This window comes from Drosophila rhopaloa, unplaced genomic scaffold, assembly GCF_018152115.1.
Source record: "Drosophila rhopaloa isolate 14029-0021.01 unplaced genomic scaffold, ASM1815211v1 contig_3, whole genome shotgun sequence".
Lineage (NCBI taxonomy): Eukaryota > Metazoa > Arthropoda > Insecta > Diptera > Drosophilidae > Drosophila > Drosophila rhopaloa.
The window spans coordinates 10449219-10464379 of NW_025335123.1; the positions used below are offsets into that span (position 1 = coordinate 10449219).

General features: G+C 42.2%; 1 protein-coding gene across 5 annotated transcripts; it reads right to left on the bottom strand.

Moving 5' to 3' along the window:
* Window positions 1–515: 515 nt before the first annotated feature.
* Window positions 516–14016, bottom strand: LOC108048566 (neuropathy target esterase sws). Of its 5 annotated transcripts, XM_017129320.2 has the most exons (12): window positions 13231–14016; window positions 9778–10512; window positions 8532–9481; window positions 7899–8470; window positions 6951–7369; window positions 5922–6197; window positions 5525–5711; window positions 4159–4275; window positions 3152–3268; window positions 2291–2502; window positions 1728–2072; window positions 516–1417 (listed from the first exon to the last, which is right to left on the bottom strand). In XM_017129320.2, exons 1-12 carry the CDS (start codon window positions 13330–13332, stop codon window positions 1076–1078), a joined length of 4374 nt encoding a protein of 1457 aa, XP_016984809.1. In that variant the 5' UTR covers window positions 13333–14016; the 3' UTR covers window positions 516–1075. The 5 variants fall into 5 exon arrangements, with proteins under 5 accessions (XP_016984809.1, XP_016984826.1, XP_016984818.1 ...); XM_017129337.2 differs by lacking the exon at window positions 4159–4275; XM_017129329.2 differs by lacking the exon at window positions 3152–3268.
* Window positions 14017–15161: the final 1145 nt, after the last annotated feature.

The window sequence follows — 15161 nt, forward strand, 5'->3', positions numbered from 1 at the left end:
AGAGGTATGGCATTCCAAGATTTTATTATTATTTCCCAGAGTTTCAAAAACCGAAACTGGAGTGGATATTTTCCCGATTTTGGTCATCGACTTTTAAATTGCAAAATTGTATTTTCTTATCTGGCACAGGGCTTCGGATTTTTTTTTTTCCGGTCAACAACTATATTATTTAGCATTGGAAAAGAGTTTCCTATAGGCAGGTGAGGTTTTAAATATTAGGAAAACTATTTGTTTTCTATTTCTATTTTATGGCCCTAGTCATATATCTTTAAAGACTATGTTCAAAATCTGCCAAATCCATGTAACACATGCCTTAAGAATCAGTATGTATAGTTGCTGTTTATTGAAAATTCCCCAAATCAAAATAACTATCCACATCAGAGAAAACCATTAGTTCGCTCTTGGTAATACAATTTAACCACTTAAAGCTATGTTTGCTTTTGGCCCATGTATTCCCGAAATTAAGCCATTCAGAACCAGTCGAATCAATCAACATTAATACAAATTCTTATTGGTTTTGTACTTTCAATTGTTTAAATTTATTTGCTTGCTTTTACAAAAAAAATCCGACCATCAAACAAACGAATTGCTTACCTAAAATAATAGAGAGACTACACAAGTGTGCGGCAAACAGGGGGCGGGATTTTGTTGGGGGTTCATTGCAAAGGAGTCTCTGTTTCGTGGCTACAATATCGGTTGCTTCAGTAAAAATATATAACTATATGTATATACAAAGTTTGTGGACTTCTTGTGCCTCCATTACAATGTGTGTGGTGAATGAGGGTTGGATGAGGGATTGGTAATCGTTCCATATGCTAAGCTAAGCCTAAGTCTTGGTTGCTATAAAACCTAGAGGTTAACAAATTTCCTTGTCATTGCTATTTAGTTTTGTTTCGTTGGAGATTGGATGATTGAGTAGTTGCGGTTGGTTGGTGAAGTGGCGGGCCAACGATTGGCCATTGGGCATTGGGTGTCTGGCAAGCGGAAGGCACCTCGTCGTCCTCGGCTTGTGGCTGCTTTTTGTTGAGTAGATATCTCCGCCTCGATTGGTTTGTCTATATAGCTAGTTTTTGGTTTAGTTATTCGCGCTGCTCCTGTTCTCCTTGTCCTCATCCTTGTCTACCAGCTGCTCTGTCCTCGGCACGCGACCCTGCTGGTTCTGCTCGGTCAGAGTGTGTGTGGCTGCAGTGGCTCTGCCAGCAATCTCCTCCTTCGGCCTTGCACCCCAATGCCAATCGCGATCCTCCATCTGTCTAGCCTCTTCTCTGGTCGACCTGCTCGTCGTCGGCGGCGTCGACTGTGTGGCCTTATCCGTCTTGCGCTCCAGCTTCAGGTCAATCTCCACGTCCGAGTCCAATTCGGTCTCGGAGAAGGACAGCGAGTTGCCAGCACGCGGTACTTGGATGCGCCGACGATCCTGTGCGAAAATAGATTGATAGAAAATTATTATAATAAACTAATAATTAAAAAGCTTTATCAACTTCCTTTTTGGTTTTGATTGAATACCAATTTTGAAATTTTTTGTGTATTGTTTAAATATAATACTTATAGAACTTGTAGGTTATTTTGCAATGGGATCTTGAATGTCCCCAAGTGTTTTTAGATATCATGGTTAACAAAAAAATTAATTTATTCTGGCAATTTTTCTTCTTCGTACATAAGCTATAATATATACTTAATCGAACTGAGCCCGTTGCCGTTGAGATCCGGAATCGTGGGGCACCTACCGTGTTAAGCGTCGTTGGCTCCGAGATGTAGCCATCACAGTCTTCGTCCTCGCTAAAGAGTTCCGCCGTGTTCACCGCGTACGTCTCCGGCAGCCTGCACACGATCTGCGCCAGATCGATGAACGTGTACTCGCTGAGGGAGGCGTGGTTGCCCCGCTTGGGTGGCTCCTTGTTGAACCACTGGTTGAACCTGCCCAGCCGACCCGCCTTGGCCATGTTCTCGAAGTAGTTCTTCCCGAACACGTAGCCCACGTCACGGATCTCGTCGAAGCTGCCAAAGGCCAGGGTCTTATACTTGTCGATCGGCGGTCGGATGTACTCGCAGTAGTCGGAGTTCTTAACCTCCTGCGAAGGGAAGTGGATAACGAATTAGTCCTGATAAATATGGATGTTTAAATATTGAAATAATAATAATAACAAAGTTTGTATTAAACCAAGATCATGACGAAATATTTTCTTTATTTTGATTTATTTAAAACTTTTAAGAGCTTCGCATGACAAATAAAAAGAGGTCAGGGGATGGCCAAAAGGACTCTATAAAAAAGGGTATAGCGAAAACTTACCTCCAACTGGCGAACGCAGGACACGTAGGCGAGACGGGATTGGATGTCCGGCAGGTCGGGCACCTTCACGGGCGATGTGAAGGGATTCCACTTCTTGTAGAGCAGCCACCACCCGCTGAGGTCGTCGCCGTAGTTGGTTAGGTCGGTGTCATCCTGGGATCCGACATCGATGGCGATTATGTGAGCAGCTCCCAGATTGTGCATCACATCGGCTAAATGGTGACCAAGGAAATGGAGTGGCGAGCATGCGTGTGGTGTTTTTTGGGTGGTCAATGTGGATGCAATGCAAATGTTTGGTTAGCTGTTGTTATTGGTATTACTCCTTTGAAACACCATTTCATTATATATCGTTTATAGCTGCGAGTCTATTAATATATATTTTCCAAAATCAAACTTGGTACTATAACTTTTGAAAAAAATTGAGTTCAAAAAATTTCTGATTAGATAAAAAATATCTAATTTATATATCAAAAAGAGTCGCATTTATAAATGAGTTTCCTTTTTCCCGCAGTATCTCAGTCCGATTTTCAAATCAGCTTTTAGCTTTAAGGATAAAGGTATAAATTGTACCCGAAAATTATGTTCGCGAGTTCTTTAGCTCTCGAGTCCAAGAGAATTTAGTTCGAGAATTAAATAAACTTCTAGATAATCTGGAATTTGAGATAAATGAATTTGACAGATCGGGAAATGAGATTTTTAGATGGTTACTTAAGATACTGGGGGATTTAGGACTCTCGTGGAATTCAATTCCCAAAACTGGAGCGGACGCAGGGGCGGCGGCGCAGAGCGTTGGAACGGGAATTTCAGTTGTGGGTTGTTGAATCGTGGAACGTGGAAAGTCGGGGTGGATGCTGTTTTTACCTGGAACGTTGTTCGTGTAGCAGCCATCGAGCAGCAGGTGGCCGTCGCGATAATCACAAAATGGTGGGAAGACTCCCGCAATCGACATGCTGGCGCGGCAGTAACGCCACAGGTGACCTTTTTTTGTGATTTTTTTTGCACCGTTGGCAAATTGCAATTGGGACAGAACAACAACAGCACAACATTGTGGATTGTATTGTGTATGTGGGTGTAGATGGCACGGACACGGATACAGATACGGACACGTGAGTTTTTGTTGGTGTATTCAATTGTTGTGTGTGTGAGAGAGAGGTCATATGTTTTAAAGATAAAGAGAGAGAGAGAGAAAGAGACACACTTTTATCCACGAAATAACGGTTTACTTCAGTGCTACAACTACAAATTAAATTTGGTTTACTTATACGCATACAAAAAATTTCCAAAAACAACAACAGGGGAAACAACGAAATAAAAAGCAACTCAAAATACGATAAAAACTAAAATAAATAGAGGAAAACCCAAAGAAACTTTGTGCACTCAGTCGTAGGTGTAGTGTAAGTTTTAAAATGTGTGGGTAGTATGTGCGTGGTCATGTGGGTGGTAATGAGACAGATGATATAAACAAATGCGCTTTTTACCGTTAGGAATGCAGGCCACGCAAATTATCGATAGGCGGCAACAGCATTGCCAGCCCGAAAAAACTATCAAACTTTTATACATCTATAAAAGAATATATGAACAAGAACAACAAATATAACAGCATCTCAAGGATTTTTGGTAACGGAGTTAGGGTAAAAAAACGGAGCGGATCAAAATGGAACAGGATACGTGGAACTCGAAACGCAGGCAAGCATGATCGAACAAGAGGAATTTCCAACACTCTGCGCGCTCTGTGTGCCGAAAAAGTCAGCTCTAGATTGGAAATTGAAAGTGAGATTTTGGATTAACGCTCGGGGTTAAGTATTTTATATCTTTTTTTTTTTATTGGTATTCTATTTGCTATTTGCTAAGTGCTAATTGCTAATTACCTGGCAGATTATTCACATAGCCGCCATCCAGCAAGAGGTGCCCATCTTTGGGGTCGCACAACGGCGGCATGTAACCACTGAGCGACATGGAGGAGCGTACGTAACGCCACAGAGATCCTGGTATTATATATCAACGACAGACACATGCCAGCAATGATAAGTTGGTGGGAGTGTGTTATTGGTTGTGTTTTTGTGTGTGTGTTTGGGAAAGGAGAAGAGAAAAATAAGAGAGATTGAGAGAAAATAGCTTTGAGCAATCTTTTCTTTTTTTTTGGCGAGGATTGGGGGAATGGGATGGAGAATATTGGTATGAGGAGCACCAATGGAATGCGTTTTAATGGGAGCAGCAATTTGAAGGATAGCAACAAGTTAGCCTCTAGCAAAAAGCACAACGGCCTTTTTTCAACTTTTGGCACAAGCTATTCAAACAAAACATCAACAACAACAACAGCAACAACAATGAGATTGATTTTATTTCTTAAACTTCAAATTCAAACATAGCGGCGCATTCGATTGGTAGCGCATCGCCGATAACTAGTCAATTGAACGGCAGAGATAACAGTTAGAAATGTAAAAATGCCTCTAATAAATTGCGGGCCATGGAATGAGGCTGTGTGTGGGTGGGTGCGAGCTTGTGTGGGTGTCTCATTGTCTGGGGGTTTTGGGTACACTCAGTTCTAAGGCTACCAAAGAAAGAAAAGGTTCAGGAAGCACAGAACTGTACAAAAGCAAATCGAAAGAAAGAAGGAACTAAAGGAGGATTTATTTTGGATGCCCCAGAAACCGTTTACGATAAGCTTTTATTGACCGAAACCAAAAGTTATCGCAGAAAGCAAACTAAATTTTAAAGCGCAGTAGAGATAGTTATTAAAAAAAAGGGAGTTAAATGATATTGATCAGGCCATCCAAAAAAAGTTTTTTAAAAAAATATTTAGAATCAAGAAATGTTTTATTTTTAATAAAACTTATAGATTGAACTTATCTAATTCTCAAAAAAATTGTCATTTTGCCAATTTCACAAAGTTTCTGTTCAAAAATTATTTAAAAGACTTTCTAGGTACATCCCTTTTGTATTACTATTTAAAAACATAAATTTACTGACCTATTACATTTTAAGAGATTAGAAATTGAATGACAATAAATTAAATAAATGTAATGATCATTTTAGTGATCAACAAAAAGCAAAATAAATTACGTTTAAAATCCAAATTTTTAACAAAGGATACCATTAACCGAAACCCCAATTACCGATACCCACTGCACCAAATACTAAACAGAAAGAGACAGATAATGACAGAGACAGACACATATAAAGCAAGATAGAGGAAGAGAGGGAAAAAGCAAATGCGGGGCGGAATTGACTCACCATTTGTGTGAATGCGATGGCAACTGGCGGTAATATCTGTGGTGAGGGTGAAGTAGGGTATCCACAGATCCTCTATGCTCACGTCCCCGAAAGTATCATGGATCGTCTTGTTGAACTCCCGTCCGGAAAACATCGATGTAATCGGATAGGTGAGGTCCAGCAGTTGTAGGAACCATTTTGTCATTTTCTAACGAAATTAAGTAAATAAATTGTATTAATAATAGAATATAACAATAATGTATTTATTATAAATGTATAGCATTCAATGAATTATGAAAATAATTCCCTATTAATTTTTCATAGCAAGTAGGCTTTGGTGTTGATGTGCAAAAAAGTTTTTTCTCCTAAAATCTTCCAATTTTTCATGAACCAAACACATATGGCGCTTCAAACCCACCTTTGACCACTCGCGCGCCTTTTGCGTAACCGAGGTGATATTACGTTCCGAGCACCAGAGCGCTCCCATCAGGGCGCCGATGCTCACGCCGCCCACCATGTCGATGGGTATACCCGCCTCCTGGATGGCCTTCAGCATACCGATGTGGGCGGCTCCGCGCGCCCCTCCGCCGCCCAGCACAAGGCCAATCGAGTTGCCCGTAAGCCAGCGGGCCAAACGCGAGAAGTCGGAATGCATGTTCGGCTCGGACAGCAAGACGCGACTGTAGAGATCATTCTGCAAGGCAAGAGATCAATTAGAAATAATTTAAATATAACTAGAACTATATTATACATACATACATATGTACAAGCTTTGGGTTCTGCCTCGTAGTACTTATAGATAATCTACAGATAATGCATTAGGCATGATTACTATTTTTCGGCAATTGTGTCAGTCATAATAATTTGAGGATTGACAATAAATGCCTTATCTTCGTGACTATCACACTAACCTCTATGTCACATCCGTTCATTTTTTATGTTGTGAATTAGTTTGTCCAAGTATAGATATGGAATAATAACATTTTAGATGTTTATGAGTTCTGGTAAAACATTTGATAATAAGCTATTTGTCCACGAAATCAGGTTGCTTTATCTTTATTACGTGGTGCTACGGTAGTTTAATTGAACATGGGGCTATCGTTAAACGATAAACTTAGCAATCTTTAGACTTTGTGTTAAATTATCTTAACGAAGGGAGTTTATTAATGCAACACTCTACAAATTGAGTCTTAATGTACATTAGAGCTTAAGTGCTTAATGTACATGAGTGCTAGGAAACTATCTAAAAGTCAAAAAGTCAAAAAAAAAAACTCTCAATGATTCATCATTATATGACTTCTTAAAGTAAATCGTTAAAACTACATAGGTACATCTTTTTCAAATAAATTATATTTTTCCTGCTAATGTATAGTATTTTGCACCATGGGTCAGGGGGATAAACGAAAATACTCAACGCGTACGGACTTAAATGCTACACCATACTCACAATGCGGTATTGACTTTTGCGCGTAAAGATGCGCTTTACGCACAGCACATGGTGGTGCTTGGTCACCCAGGGCCGGGCATTTAGATAGCTGAGCGTGTTGGCCGGCTTGGCATTGGTGGTCTCCGGATAGAGCAGGACCAGCTCCTTCTGCGTTCGCATCGCCAGCCGATCGATCTCGCGCTCGAACTTCCCGACCAGGTGGCAGCGATCGCCGAGGCCCACGATCAGGATGACGTCCGCCTGCCGCATGCAGCGCTGTGTCCAGGCGCTCAGCGAACTGTCGCACTGGTAGAGCGTGATAATGTTGCGGTCCTCCTGCTGCGCCAGCCACGAGGTCAGCCGGTACTCGTTGGCCGCCTCGAAGATGTTCGGACCCAGCTGCTTGCGCACCACATCGGAGGTCAAACGGAGGACGGGTCCTAATCGAGAAACAGAAGAGCAACATTAGAGATTACTCATATTTTTCAGTTACAATGCAGCAATGTGAAACTTTACCGGACTTATCCATCGTGTTCTGAATAAATCTTAGCGGAAAAAATATAAAACGTTCTATAATCTGATATCTGACTGTATGTTGTACTCTCTTTACTTATTACCTTCTCCTATTCCCACCAACACATATAATATTAAATTCAAATCGAAATAATGCCTACGAGTTAATTGAACAGAATATTGAATATAAGACTTAACCGAATAAAATATATTTTTGAATTTTTGAAGAGATTATACAATAAGAAAGATGGAAAATAGATAAAATAAAGAATTAGTATACTAATTTATGAACTCGGGTTTGCAAGGCAGTATTATGTTTTCTTCATAGTTTTCAACCGAAAGATTGTATTGTGGATACCTAGCCCTGAAGTGTAACTAGCTACACACATATATTGTAGAATAAATGGTCATCTATCAAGAATAATTATTCGAAGAGCTCACTGCATTCATACGAACCTATGGCACAGAGCGAGTGGTAGAGCTCGTAGGTGAAGGGCGTCAGCGGCACCTCGTCGGTGATGGGCACCAGGGCCACCGTGGAGTACTTGTGCGTGACGGGATTGGCCTCGACGGGCGCGCCCGGCGCCCCGCTGCCCGAGCGCGTCTGCATCGAGCCGAGGAAGCGGTGGCTGAGGAAGCTGATCAGCTTGGTCACCACGATGGGGTAGCGCAGCTTGATGGCATTGAACAGGCCCTCGGGCAGCTTGGCCAGCTCCGAGTCGCGCACAGCCATCACCGTCGTGGTGCGCGACGTCTCCGTGATCATTTCGACGATGCCCACGAGATCCCCCTTGCCGTACTCGCCGACGATCTCCTTCTTGCCACCAGGATGCGTGATAACCGATCGCATCCGTCCGCTCAGCACGATGTATGTGCTGTCGCTGCTCTCGTCCTGGCGATAAACAGCTCTACCTGACTCCAGAAAGATCCAGTCCAAGGCGTAGTCGCACTGCCTCACCAGCGGAGAAAGGCGGCGCACTACTCCGTTGCCCAGATCCAAAACTATGCGGGGTCGCTGTCTCATGATCCTGCCAAGAAAGGAAGCCAAGGGTATGGTAAGGATATAATAATGGGGTGGCGCAAACTCACTGGTAGATGGCTGCCCGTCGGATAAGGGCTATCCGGCTGTTGTTCCTCGACCGAATGGTGTACGCACTGGCCTCCCCCGTCAGCATGGCCAGACCGCCAACGATCTCCCCGGGATGGACAAAGTGGATGAGCATGTCGCTCTTGTCCGGCTTGGCCCGCGTGGCATCCTGGTTGCTCTGGTAGACAGCCAAAGTGCCGGTCATCACGAACCACACGCAAACATCATCCGCATTGCCCTCGGTAATGAGGGTGACATTCGGCTCCAACTCCCGCACCTCCACAAAGGGTTCAATGATGTGGGCATCCTCCTCGGGCAGACCCAGTTCCTTTCGCAGGCTGTCCACCGCCGAAGATTGCACCAGGCGCATGTCAATCGAGGGAGCTGCGCCCGGAACATGGGGACTGGACTGCGCCCCATCGGTCGTCAGCTGGGTGATTGAACCGCGGCGTGTGGACAGATTGCCCACCGAGTGCTGCTGCTGGTGGAATAGATCCGCATTCGGGGCGTCGCCATGCACCTCGGTGAATAGATTGCTTCCCCCCTGGACACTGCCATCCGGATTGGGATTCGGATCGGAGAGCGTGTGCTCCTCGCGCGAGTGCCGCGATGGTGAAGCTGGCGGTCGGGTCACGGTCACTGCGACACCCGATCCAGATACCGATCCCAATCCCAATCCCGGCATCGAGGCGGCCGACTGCATCAGATTGAGCTGGGTGACTACCGAGGGGGGACCATTGGCCGCCTGGCGGGAGGATTGCGAGGACTGCGAGTTGATCGGCCCACCCATCGTAGAGACGCTCTTGTATCGCATGTGATTCTGCACCAACTCGGCATTCAGACCGAGATAATTGCGAAGTGCGGTGAAAAGGACACGCTGCAGACGGATCATGATCACCTGGATGACGCGAATCATCACGTCGGGATTGTCCTGGAACACCTCTTCGAAGGCCTGCAAACAACGTAATAGATTTTTGAAAAAAGTGGCTTAAATCAGGTCCCCTAAAAAGGTATTTGCAAATTAGTATAAATTTAGAATTATCTTTTTATGTTGCGTTTAAGAACAATTGCTACATATAACATTATTGGTTTTTAAAAACTATTGTGGAATCGACTTATATATGTATATAAAAAACCACATTATCTGTGCCAAAGTAGTAATTTGCAAGAAATTTATTTGGCAAACTTCAGACGCCAACAAAAAGGTAACAAGATATCTTGACAGAACAAACTAAAGAGTAAACTCACCTGCATGGGCAGCCGAATAACCACCGACTTCTCAATGGCCTTGGCGGTGACCGTCTTGTAGTAGCTGGGATTCCCCGACAGGACATCGATGAAGCTGAGCAGCGAGGTCACCGACTCGCCCTTGCGCACCGTCTTCAGGGACAGAGTACTGCCGTCGGCATTGGAGATGTACACATTGATCATGCCCGACTGCACGATATAGACACTGTCATCCGGATCGGTGATCTTGAAGAGATAGTCGCCGGCCATCAGTTCCAGCAATTGGGTGTGCTTGCAGAGACGCAGGAAGACGGGTTTCTCGAAGTGCCCAAAGATGCGGATGCTCTGGAGCATGTAGAGGGCATCGGGCGGCACTCTGTCGCTGCCCTCGCTGGTCTCCTCCAGATACTCCGCCGGCGGTTCCACGGTGCGCATCTCCAGCGGCATATTGTCGCGCCTCAGTTGGAGTATCCGCCTGGCGAATCTCATCACAGCCCGGCGCTTATAGCCCTTCCCACTGCTGTACATTTGGCCACTCACGTTCTTCATCTTGCGCAGCATGCGTCGTCCGTAGAAGAGCATCTTATCCCGCTTCCGGAATCGCAGGCCCCGGAGATCTCCGCCGGACGAGGAGGTTACGGCACTCAGGGAGCGGGCAATCTCGTCACGAAGCCGCAAACGCGCCAGTCGCTTAAAGTACATAAACCAGGCGAGGAACAGAACGGCCAGCACGCCCAAAGCGCAGTACATGTACATCTGCCAGGGAATTGGATAGAATAACACACAATTACTAATATATCACTTCCTAAAAGGTTAGTTTATTATCTTACGTTAAAACATACTTTAAGCTGGCCAAACTATTTAACAAGAGAAAATTATAACCCCTTAAACTAGTACTTTTCCTTTTGATGCCGATTTAAAGATGTAAAGCCCTTAAGATTTGGGTACTTCAGCAAAAACTAAGCTGTCCAACGCGACGTGAAAGAAAATACAAACTAATTCAGATGCAGAAGACATCAATTGCATATGGTTTACTTTGCTGTTTTCACTAAATCAATTATACAGCACAAACACTTGTGATTTCCCAAAAGCTAATTTTCAGCTAGACTTCACACCCCTTTAAATGTCATTACTCAGCGAAATTTAACTTTCCAAGGGAAAAGGAAGCTCTTGATGTAAAAAGGAGAGGTAATATTTTACGAGTTGTTTAGCTCTCTATTAATACTATCGGAAAAATTAGTTTTAAAAATAATTAATAATTTGAATAATTGAAGCCATACATAACGCTTCGATTTTAAATCCATTTTTATTTGCATACGGATTTTCTTTGATTTTTTCCTTGACTCCCGGGACACTTGATGAATTATTCAGCACGAAGACACTTGTAATTTCCCAAAAGTCTATTTCCAGCAAGTGTCACGCCCGCATAATCAAGCGAATCAGCTGTGTTTTTATTTGTTGCTTTTCCTTATTTATATTTGTTGGTCTTTTTGTTGCTTTAAAGCTTTTGTTGTTGTTATCGCAGTTGTTATTGCACTCAGGCACTTTGACATTGAAACGACGTCGCTGCACTTGTTTTTGTTATTATTGTTTGCGGTTCTACGAGTTGTTCTTGTTAAACGTTATTGTTGTTGCTGGGGCAGTAGTTTCTCTATTGGTTTGTTGTTGCTCGCCATTTGTTATTGTCTGCAGTTTCCGCATTGTACTCTCTCATTTGATACTACACGCGGAGAAAAAACCAGCTCGATATTTGCATACATATTTCCACAACATTTTGATAGGTTAATATTCCTTAATCCAAATTTATATATTTAGTTTGATTTGTTTTTTAGTATATATGTATAGTATTTGTATGTGTGTATGTATTTATATTTTAATACCAAATAGAATCGAATTGAAAGTCTTGCTTTTCCACCTCTTATATACAATCTATATTATCATGTTCATAATAATTTCCTTCTGTGTATCTACTGTTACTTTTTAAGCCCCTCGCAATTATTGTTTGTTTACAGTTTATTTTTACAACAGGTTTGCGAAATGTACAAGAAAAATGCAATAAATTCCAATTGACTCAGGCGGTCTAATTGAAATCCGAAGGCACGCACACGTATATGTATCCAATTGGATTTGCTGGGATCTGATCGGACAAATACACACATGGCACCATGATAACGATAAAATTCGCGTAGTCACAAGGCGGCTAAATTGCTTTGGCCCCATAGGGTTAATTGAATTATTGAAAACTGATTTGGGACGCACCCCCCGTCACACAACTGCACGTGCTTCTGATTAGCAATCGGTTATAGTTATCAGCATTTGCGGTTTAGTTCATTTTTTTTCGGGGTCGTCAAGCCTGTCACTATCAATATTATTGGCCGTGTGGCGTTATCATGTGGCTACTGTAGTCTGTGTTTTTGTGTTTGTTCTTGCTTTTCTTTCGTTTTATGTAAGGCAACAAAACAATTCCGATTTGAAGGCGACACATCAAAACAAGGAAGTTCCCCAAAAAACGAAAGAGGTTAAACTTATCGCATTTTCTTTTCCTGGCTCTTATCATTTATTTGGGACCTGAACCCAGTGCAGCTTATTGGATTCCTGCAATCCCCATATACTAATAAACAACTACGAACTCCACAACTGGTTTCATCTTTTTCCTAAAAAATTCAGATATAAATATGTAAATTAGGCCCCTAAATAATTAAGTATACTTGTTTAACAGTTACAAAAATGTTAAATGTCAACAAAAATATGAAATTATCTGTTGTTAAAAGTTTAACATCACCTTACCTACTTATAGTCGACAAAGTAATCCGTGACATAAAATGTTGTACTATATTATTATTTAAAAATTTCCATAAAGATTAGGCTATACACAAACACATAAACAAATTACAGTCCAGATTCAATTGAATATTCCACCTGGTGTGGGTTTTAAGATTGTTTACCTTATTTTAGCCGTTTAGACTTGCTTTATCTTTCGTTCAGTGATTTTAATCAGGGTCCCTAATCTTTATAGATGTTATCACAAAAAAACCTGTTTTCATTATAAAAATGTTAAATAATACATATAAAGAAGTATAAAGATTTAAAGGGATATTCTGGAAAAATGTATATTTGTGTGGTGGTGGTTTCCAGGCGACGACTAAATGTGGAATGGCGAATTTAAATTATATTTAGCTTGGACATGAACCTCTTACAGCTGTTATCCTGCATAAAATCCACTTTCCACTTCACTGTATGATCCACTTTCCAGTTGGCTTTCCTCTTTCCCGCTCTTTCAGACTGAACCCTAGCCACCAACAGCTGTAATTCAGGCCCTTAACAGCTGTAACCCTCCCTCACATTTAGTATTCCAAGCTTTCCAGCTGCCATCCTTTGCACCCTCTCGCTCTGGCACACACTCTCCAAGCCTAACCGACTCACTCGCACCTTCGAACCAAACCGAAAGACAAAGAAAGGGTGAAGTGCACTTACCGTTGCTGTGATCTGCTGGGAAACGTACTGGCACCACGCATCCGAGAAGAGAGTATTGTAGCCGCCGTTGGCGCTGGCGCGCAGCATTTCCAGGACATCCATTACGATTTTTCTTAAGTTGCCAGTTTTCCAACGACTCTTCTTCTCCCTCTTTCACCTTTTCTATTTGTTTTTACAGACTGTTAAATTTGTTGTTCTAGCTTATGCCCCGTTTATTTGGTAAATACGCAAGTGCTGAAGAGGGGGCGGGGCGGGGGGAAAAAAAAATCACAGCCTTTGTTGTTGCCGTGTCGTGTTGCCTCCGTCTCTCTTTCTAAATGTCGCGCTCGCTCGCACTCACGCTTACAAACACCCCCGCCCCACGTTTGTCTTGGTTTTTGTGCAATTATTGTGATGCACGCACCGCACACTCACAAACACACACCTTACACACGCAGAGAGCACAATTTTTATTTGGATTTATTCTATTGTTGTTTTTGCAGTTACTCGTAACCAAAGCAATTTGTTGTTTTTATTGGTGGTTCCTTGCGGAAATCTTTAGTTTTCTTTATGTGTTGTTGTTGCTTTGTATCCCTCTCTCTCTCTCTCTCTCTTAGTTGTGGGCAGAGGCGGGGGAGGTGGCTGTTTTGGGTGGGGGCGTGACAACGTGCAACGGCAGCTTCCTTAATTTAGCGATCCAAAATAGACGAGCATTTTGCTATGTAACTTAACTACAAACTAATAAAATCAAATGCACTCTAGAATTTTTGTTATTGGTTCTAATAACTAAGGATGTGAAAACGTCGATGTTAATATCGATTCTGGTTATAGAAAGATCGGAAAGCATCGATAAGCCGAATATCGATTGTTTTACAGCTGTAGTACAAAGCCCACCAGTGTGACCAGCTGGAGTTGGCGGATAAGTGCGCGGTTCAGTTAATTTCAAAACGTAAGTAAATAAATTGACAATATTTAATGTTTTCCATGCCACCATACCGAGAAAGGCATGTTTTCGATCAAACTTCTGAAAAACTATAAAAAACTATTCCAAAATTTAAGCTTAAAGAACCTTGAGTTAAATATATTCATGCAATTAATTATATAAACGCTACCCTTTCTTTTAATTCAGTAAGGAACAAACATAATGAAAATTGTCTTATAAGGTCGAGAATCTTAGATATTCAGAAACAGAATAACAGAGCTGATCTGCGAAAGAATACACATGTACACGACTTTAAAATTTAGTTAATCTTAAAAGTGATGTATTTTTTATTAAAAATATATGCTGCTGAACGCTAAATGAAATAAACAATTTAAAGTCTTTTAATTCTGGTCTGATGAAAATATAAGATGTATGTAATAAATTTTGTCTAAATTTTGTATCAAAATAACTGTGTTTTCCGTGACAATTCTCTGTTAAATGCGACATTCAGTTGACAGTTGCTAACATATGTAGATGCTGCGGGGGCGACAAACTGTGTACACCGCGCGCGCTGTAAAAGTTTAAATAAAAAAAAGCACAGGTGAATCAAAAATGACTTGGCATGCAGTCGAACATTAATTTGCTGGGCATAATTAACTCCTCTTAAGATAGCTGGTAGCCAGGCAGCCGTGAAGAGCGGAGACGGCCGACGGTAATATTCAGTGATTAACAACTGTAAAATCTAAAATCGGTATAAATATTCATGTGTGTTGATTTAAAGGATTTTGGTGAAATCCGGACCCGAATCGGAGGTCCGAAACTAACGTGCAACATCCAATAAAAGCAAGTGCAGCGCGGGTTATTAGAGCATAAAGCACCTGGGGCTCAGTCTCAGTCTCAATCTCAATCTGAATCCGAATCTCATCTCGAATCTCAAATAAAGTCTCGGTCGCCACCCAAGCATAACGGCCGAGACGCGTCTTTCGGGTGGCCAGCTGCAGTTTCGGATGCAGTTTCGGCTTTAACTGCA

Coding starts and splice junctions, on each gene's coding strand:
- LOC108048566 (XM_017129320.2), bottom strand. CDS start 13,332: ATGGATGTCCTGGAAATGCTGCGCGCCAGCGCCAACGGCGGCTACAAT. Junction 7,370..7,898: donor CCACTCGCTCTGTGCCATAG/GTTCGTATGAAT, acceptor TTTCTCGATTAG/GACCCGTCCTCCGTTTGACC. Junction 2,503..3,151: donor CTACACGAACAACGTTCCAG/GTAAAAACAGCA, acceptor GTCACCATTTAG/CCGATGTGATGCACAATCTG.